Source organism: Sphaeramia orbicularis, chromosome 7 (genome assembly GCF_902148855.1).
Source record: "Sphaeramia orbicularis chromosome 7, fSphaOr1.1, whole genome shotgun sequence".
Taxonomy (NCBI): Eukaryota; Metazoa; Chordata; class Actinopteri; order Kurtiformes; family Apogonidae; genus Sphaeramia; species Sphaeramia orbicularis.
The window spans coordinates 20,845,285-20,853,862 of record NC_043963.1 but is presented as its reverse complement, the minus strand read 5'-3'; the positions used below and the strand labels follow the sequence as shown (position 1 = coordinate 20,853,862).

The window sequence follows — 8,578 nt, the reverse complement described above, 5'->3', positions numbered from 1 at the left end:
AAAGTTCCTAATTATTGTTTAAAAAGCATAACAAGCATACAAAATACACAATATACTTCTCTGGATCAAATGGGCGGGTATTTAAGACTTTCAAGAAAAAAAATCTGAAAATAAATATATTACCTCGCAGTACTTTTTAATATTGATAGTGTTGTGAAATTAAATATGTAGATATATTGCGGAACTGATATTTTCTTACATGCCTACTGTTATTCAGGTTTGCTTTGGCACTAGTATTAGCTTGGGTGTCCTTTTGTTAGATTAGAGTTTATTTTGTGTGTTGCTTTCAACAATTAAGTATTGAAACCAGTGTTGATATCTTCAGATGTGACCAAGTAGGTTTACCTCACCAATGCCACATGCCATTGGGATGATTTAGAACTGTTTTTAACGTCAGAATAAATGACATGAGACTGCATTGGCTTACATTTATTGTCATCACAATCTCATATATAGTTTTAGACAATAGCCAAGCTTTTACACAGCATGAGGTACAAATACAGAAGCACATCAGTCAGTGTTATTATGAAGGACAGCAAAGGTTCAGCCTGCTCACAGTGATAGAATTCTGTGAGGTTACAAGGTTGGAGGTTAATAAAGGTTTGATTATTGAAAGTGAAGGCACAGTACAATCCGAGGATGGTATTATATGCAGCACAAAGTTTCTGTCTACCACAAATCGATTTCAAAGCCACTACCAAACACAGAAATGCCAAATTTGCGACCAAGGGAGAAGCCTGTGCCCAGCACCTTTGCCTCTACCCCATCTTTACCAACACCAACACCAGTCTCTGCTGACAGACCAACCTTAGCCTTCACCGGACCAGCAGAGGCTGAGGCACTGGCAAGTTCTGCACCAGCATAGACTTTGACACCTGTATCAGATTCTTCGACCCCTGCACTGATATTAGGCCCTTTAACCTGTGCAGCAAACCCGTCACATGCAGCTGTAGCAGAGAGCACTCCAGCTCTGACGCGCCCTCCTTTTTTGCGACGGCGTCTCCCAGAGTTTTTGTCAAATTCATCTTCATCAAATGAGTCTTCATCAGCACAGAGGACATCAAAACCAACTTTACCAAGCCGGTCAAAGGTGTCAAATGTGAAAGAAAAGTTTTTCGTTTAGAAATGAAAGAAATAAAATTAAAACAAGCTAAAATACAGCATAAGAATAAGAGCAGTTAAAATGCAAACAGTCCCTGAAAAAATTAATTACTGCACTTACCATATGCGTCATTGGCTGAAAAGAAAAAATGTAGAACATTTAGCAGATGTTGGTGTTCAAGTGAAATTTTGTTTAAAAACTGAAAATGTTATATGTAATAAAATAGACCCTGATTTAAATGTATGATCAGATCCATAAGTGTTTTTGTTCAGTCACACAAATTTCTCTGTTCTCTCTTTTTTTTTTTTTTTTTATCCCGACCCTGAACATGGAGGGACTTTGCTTAAAATGGTTGTCATTTCTAAATGGTTAATGATTTTTTTTTTGTTGAACTCATGAATTAAAGCTGGACAGAGACTTTGACACCTGCATCAGATTCTTCGACCCCTGCACTGACATTAGGCCCTTTAACCTCTGCAGAAAACCACTCACTTGCAGCTGAAGCACGGAGCACTCCAGCTCTGGCGTTGCGTCCTTTGTAATGGTACTGGACAGAGTAATCCTCATATTCCACTTCCTCTTCGTCTTGTTCAGAATAGATGAACTTAGCACTGACTTCACCTGGCAGGTCGAAGGTGTCAAATGTGAAAGAAAAGTTTTTCATTTAGAAATAAAAGAAATAAAATTAAAACAAGCTAAAATAGAGCTTAAGAATAAGAGCATTTAAATTGCAAAAAGTCCTTGAAAAAATTAATTACTGCACTTACCATATCCGTCACTGACTGAAAAGAAAAAATGTAGAACATTTAGCAGATGTTGGTGTTCAAGTGAAATTTTGTTTAAAAACTGAAAATGTTACATGTAATAAAATAGAACCTGATTTAAATGTATGATCAGATCCATAAGTGTTTTTGTTCAGTCACACAAATTTCTCTGTTGTCTTTTTTTTTTTAATTTTCGACTGAACATGGAGGGACTGTGCTTAAAATGGTTGTCATTTCTAAATGGTTAATGATTTTTTTTGTTGAACTCACAAATTAAAGCTGAAAGTCCACATTTCAGTCACATCTTGATTGTTTCATTTCAGATCCACTGTGGTGGTTGGTGTACAGACTGTCACTGTCCAAATACTTATGGGTCTAACTGTCTATGTAAATACATGCACTTCAATGAGTATAATGTGGAAGTACATTGTGCAGCTTACCTCTTACAACAGCCATCTTCAGAACAGATATTTCACTCTGAAAGAAACACACACTGATATAAATATCAGGGGTTGTTTTCATAAACATTCCCGCCATCAAGACATGCTCCTGGAGAGAAACCTAGGGGTGGTTGAACAATGTCCCCTTAAAGTTAAAAACAGTATAGCTGCCGTCCAAAGCATCACTCATATATTCAGTTCATAATTTCAAGAGTATTTAAAAACATAACACATTCACAGCAACAATTCATTCAAATAGTCAATAAAAAAATAATTCACAAAATGCAGTAAATTCATAGAAAATACATTTTATTTGTTTGATTTAAAAACATAGAGGTAAGAGGGGAACCAAAATGTTTGTTCCGCATGTTCAAGTTGCCCCCAGGGGATATGATTATTAGTACACTCCATGAGCCACTTGAGGCCATCATGCACGACGTGTTCTACCTGTAAGATCTGCAAAAGGACAATTCATAAGAACTGAGCTAAGAAATTTAAAACATATCGTTTAAGAAGGCACTGTGAAACCCTCTGTTTTATTCCTTTGGAGTCTATGCGGCCAATGAGGTAAAGTTTGTCAGTTTTCTTTGTTAATAAGTCATGTGAATGCTACGTGAAGCCAGTTAAGCCTGTTATTTTATATGTGTGCTTTATCTTGTTTAATGGGCATTCATTTCGTCATCTTGTGTCAAATCTTTATATTTTTGTAAGTTAATTTAAGTTAATACGTTAATATTTTATTTTCTTTAGTTCTGACGGCATTGTTTGGGCATCATCACTGTTGAGCAAGCTCAAGATTTGATTGTCCAAATAAATAGCTGTTAAAACCCAAGAACTATGTTGAGCCTTGATTGAACTCTGAGGGAGTAACAAATAGATCCTAGTAATTTTTTAAAAGTTATTCCTTAAAGCATATTACCAATTAGAATTATGTTAATAGAAAAGGGAGGAAAGACAACGATGCTGAGTTAATACAGTTACTGAATACTACGTATGGCGTGAGGGTAGGGCTGGGTGATATGAAAAAAAAAATCATATCATGATAATTTTTTTCATATCAGATAATATTGATATGTATCACAATATAAATAAAATAGCTATTTTTGTCAGGCTTAAATTTTCTGGTACTCATAAGTTAGTTGTGAAGACGTCAGAAGGTTATTTTTGATTTAAATATGATTTATTTTCTGTCAGAGGTTGAGCATGACAGATGTGCTGAAGAACATAAAACTGTTTCAGATAAATAAAACAGGTACATATATTTAAAATTAAACTAAAAGTCTGACCAGCAGGCAAAAGCTTTCAAGTTTTAAAAGAGAACACAAACAAAATAGACCATCTTCACCAAACAATGTCGGGGGTATATACGTTGGGTTGTGGTCCCCAACTGCCATGACTGGCATAAACTGACAGTGAAATTTACACCGGAGTTTACACGAAATTTTCACACCTTCTGACATAGATCCACGTCTGTGCTGTGTGCATCAACCTAACTTGATGTGGCTCTAGTGTAATTGGTTCAGTGCTACTTAATTATGATTGGCTGCTATATCTGTCAAAACATGGACGAATGAATTCTATCGAAATTGTGTCAAGCATTTCTCATATGTCTATCAATAGCTCCAATTATGTGACTATATCTAACCTATTAGTTAGTCATTTAATGGTGTACGTGGTGTCTTAATTAATGGCCCTTTAAGATGACAATGAATTAATTTCATTTTAATTACCAATTTTATGAATGAACTATACTAGATTGAATATAGCATTAACTTTGCACATTTAAATTGTTTCTGTCAGTTTTAAATGCTGTCTAGTATTTAGTTAACTTTCTGTTTCTCCACTCTAACTAAGGAGGCCTGTTTTTAAATTCCCTTGTCTGACTCTCCACAACATTCGTCAGGTCCAGTTCTCATCTACAACACACACACACACACACAACACACACACACACACACACACACACACACACACTCAATCACATACAGGAGCACCGTTCTAGGAGAGCTCACCTGAGAAATTACAGGGGGGGGTGTTGTTTGTTTTTTCCCCTCTTGTTTCTTTGTTTTTAAGACAATTAATGTGAAATAATCATGTTATCAGCCTAAGTCACGAACGGCCCACACCCACGGACACGCATACGCACGCACGCGTGCAGGCAAACAGACACATGTACGAATGTAACTGTAAATGACACCTCTGATATTCAAATCCGTCTAGCTGACGAGACCCAGACAGAACAAATGTATACATGTTGACAACTTACGCTAGGTGACTGGAGTTACGAACTTCCTCCTGTCCGGTGTGGCATAAAATACGGACCTTGTAAAATATGGACCTATTTGGAATTTGCGCATGCGCGAGCGCAGCCTTACCGGATGTCAGGTTCAGCGAGGCTTATGAAATAAGTACCTTGCGAGTAGAATTGTGCGCTTTTGGGTTAGGGTTAGGGTTAGGATTAGGGGTTAGGGTTAGGGGTTAGGGTTGGGGTTAGGGGTCGCTGAACCTGACATCCGGTAAGGCTGCGCTCGCGCATGCGCAAATTCCAAATAGGTCCAAATTTTACAAGGTCCGTATTTTTTCCCACACCGGTTCAACTTTTTTTCCTTTTTTTTTTTCCTGTCCTGTCCAACTAGCGGATAACTGTAGCTTTTACAAGCAGCTGGAGTAACAGCGGGGACGGCCAATCACATGTACAATAGCAAAACCGCAGAGCCAATCGGAGAGTGATAATTAGGTTAGAGGCGGGTCTTCTAGCAGAGACCGACTATTAACCCTTTGTGTGCCATAATCATTGACTAAACACTACGGACAGCGGTTGTATATGCAGGAACAACACAGTAGTGGATGAATATTGGTACGGACGTGTCGCTAGCGTCCCTACGCAATCCTACACCCCTGACAACAGCGTCAGCAGGCTCCCCTTCCCTACAATCAGGTCAAGCTGCTATACTATGATTTGTCTATTATGCTTTGTGTCTTTAAATCTCTGCATTATTTTCTTAAACTTATTTGTTCAAATGCTTTTTCCTTTTTGACATCTTGTTGTCTGTTTGTTCAAAAATGTATGTATTGTATACTCAAATGTTTTCAATAAAGTTGGGAAAAAGAGGTAAAGCTGCTGTGTATGGCCTTATGTGGGATTCTTTAGTAAAAAGCGCGCAGATGCAGGAAACAAACCCGTTAAACGCTGTTGGACCAATTCAAGTAGTTGACTCGTGTCCGCCATTCACATTCACTAATTCCATATTAGTTAACGTCGGGTCCACATCACACCTGACAGAAGCCCCTATGGTCCAAAAGGGTCCGCTTCGTAACAGAGTAGGCACATTTATAAACGGGGAAGTGAAAGTATGTCATACCACACGCTGCAACCGCACCTAAATCAACTCGTTTGACCGCGTGCAGACCCATTAAACTTACAGGCTGTGCTCTCTTACCAATCACCACACAAATAAGGTGCACACCGACATGCTACATAAGCAAAATAATATTATTAACAGAAATAAACTAAGAACAATGTACAAAAACAAACTACAACGAACTATGCACCATAAAATAAAACAGTACATTATGTCTGGTAAATTCCTCTTTGTTTTGGTTTAGTGGTTCTTGATGTCCCGTAATAAAATAGTTGTGCACAATACAAGACCTTTAATAATCAGTGGTGTATATAAATCATTTACGTCGTGTATTGTTTTTTTAATTCTTTCATCCTTTTTCCAATTTCTTGTAAATCAAGGCTTTCCCTGAAAAACTAAAACTAACAACAAAAGTCCATAATAAACGACCAAATCCGCAAAAAAAAAAAAAAAAAAAAAAAAAAAAAAAAAGTTAAATAAAATGTAGTGAAAAACTCTTCTGAATCAAGCAGAACTAAATAAAATAAATCATCTGTGCTGGTATCATACACCATCTCACCATATAGAAGAAGTTCTCACCTGAATGTGTTGGCTTGACAGGAGACGTGTGGGGAGATGCGATCAGTTCATGAACCACAGTGGAAAATAACTGATCGGACATGTGCGGGTATTTAAGACTTTCAGGAAACTGAAAATGAAACTGAAAATAAATATGTATATGACCTCGCTGCAATGCACCATGAAACAAAAATAGAAAAGACAGAAGAAGAAGGGATAATTCGAGCAGTGATGTTTCCTTTGGGAATTTGGAAATTATAGTTACAGAAAGTGACAGTATGTTTCCCACAGACTTCATCCATTAACCTGTGCTGCTGTTATTCAAGGCTGTGTATCGGCAACAATCTCGTGATCAGAGGCGGAGCTAGAGGGGAGGCCGGGCTAGCGCTGGACCCCCCACTGGAACCTGATTGGACCCCCGAGGTGCCACCCCAGATGATTGACATGTCATAGCACAGCACGTTTTGACGCCAAGTCCCTCCTGTACAGTAGTTGGTGCTATGTACCACAAAGAGTTGAAATCTGCCTTACTAGGAGGAGAAGAAGAAGAATCGCCACAGAAGAAGAGGGAGATTTGAGCCTGAACAGGGCATCAGCGAAGTAAGAAGAAGAGGAGGAGGAGGTGGAGAAGTGGACAGTGAACTCCTCATTCTAAAGAAAGTTTCACGGTAGTTTCCTAATGAGTCACTGTTTAAAATCACTTCTGTGGTCAGATAGCAGACAGTTTTGCTACAAGCCACGAGTGTCAAGCTAACGTTAATGTTACATTTCATGGCGCCTACTGATGACCAGCGTCAGCTTCCTAATGCCGTTCCACATTAACGTCTGCATTTAACCCTCTGGTATCCAGGTGTGCCTTTAAGGCACAATTTGCACTTTGTGTTAAAAAAATTCATATTGTTTTTCACAATTTAAACAAGGTTAGAATTCAAAAGTTGTTCATTTTTGCATGAGCTTTAAATTCTGGCCACCAACTAAAATTTGCACATTGTAAACGCAAGAAAATTACAAGACTAGCATCTGTCTCCCAAGTGTGCCAAAAACGCACTATTTCTTCCATTTGATATATGTGATTAGGACTGACCTTGATTTTAAAAAATAAAATCAAATTAGAGCAGAAAAATAAATTAATGTATAATATTTAATAGTTTGATTTAAAGGTGTGCGTTTTACGCACACTTGGTGACAGATGGTAGTATTTTTGAACATTTGACCCTAGTGCCAAAAATAGTAATACAAATTAACCAGTGTTGGAGTTAATCATTGACATATGCCAGGGTGCAAAAATCAAATAAATACGTGATCCAATTTTTATGTAGTATTTTGAAAAAAAAATAAATAAATTGTGTGTGTTTTATGCATCCAAAAAAAAAAAAAGGTTTGTTCACATTACTAACACGGCATTTAAAGGGTTAAAAAAATGTGACAATTATTGAGTATTTGGTATTTTTATTTACGGCTCAAGTTGATGAAAGAAAAAAGTGTAAAAGAATTAAAAACAAACTGTCTGAAAATTTTATTGACATTATTCCATAAGTGTGCCAAAAAGGCACACTTGGTGCTTACTAAGGTCCTTGCTGGACAGGATACCGGAGGGTTAATTCGGGTTGCTGTTTATATTTTTGTGTTTCTCCAATGAATTTAGAGCACAGGTGTCAAACATGCAGCCCGGGGGCCAAATCCGGCCTGCCAAAGGGTCCAATCTGCCCCGTAGGATGAATTTGTGAAATGCAAAAATTACACTCAAGATATTAACAATCAATAGTATAAAAATCATTTTATTTCAGGTTCCATACATACACATATAAACCACTTAGATCTCAGTTGGGTCAGACCAGAAAAATGGTGTCATATTAAGCTATAAATAAAGACAACTGCAGATTTTTTATCTTTCTTTAAGTGTAAAAAAAAAAAAAAAGTAAAATTACATGAAAATGTTTACATTAACAAACTATCCTTTTACCAAAAAAATGTGAATAACCTGAAGAAATATGAACAATGTGAAATGTCTTGAGAAAAATAAATGCAATTCTATCAATATTATTTGTATTTATAATTGTAATGTAAACTGTAATGCACGTGTAAATGATAAACTTGATGCAGAATATTGTTAAAACTGCACTTGTTTTTAAGACATTTCAAGTTGTTCACGTTATTCAGATTTTTAAGGACACAATGTAGATGTAAACATTATCATGATGTAATTTTACTTTTTTCACTGGTATTATTTTACTGGTCTGGCCCACTTGAGATCATACTGGGGTGAATGTGGCCCCTGAACTAAAATGAGTTTGACACCCCTGATTTAGAGGAATGAGACCAGCAGACGATCAGCCAGCTAGCTGTTTCATG

General features: G+C 37.1%; 1 protein-coding gene across 1 annotated transcript; it reads right to left on the bottom strand.

The window, feature by feature from the left end:
- Positions 1-414: 414 nt before the first annotated feature.
- On the bottom strand, positions 415-6,233 carry LOC115423194 (uncharacterized). The gene is made up of 6 exons (XM_030139943.1): positions 6,228-6,233; positions 2,307-2,427; positions 1,870-1,884; positions 1,595-1,723; positions 1,223-1,237; positions 415-1,070 (listed from the first exon to the last, which is right to left on the bottom strand). Exons 1-6 carry the CDS (start codon positions 6,228-6,230, stop codon positions 670-672), a joined length of 684 nt encoding a protein of 227 aa, XP_029995803.1. The 5' UTR covers positions 6,231-6,233; the 3' UTR covers positions 415-669.
- Positions 6,234-8,578: the final 2,345 nt, after the last annotated feature.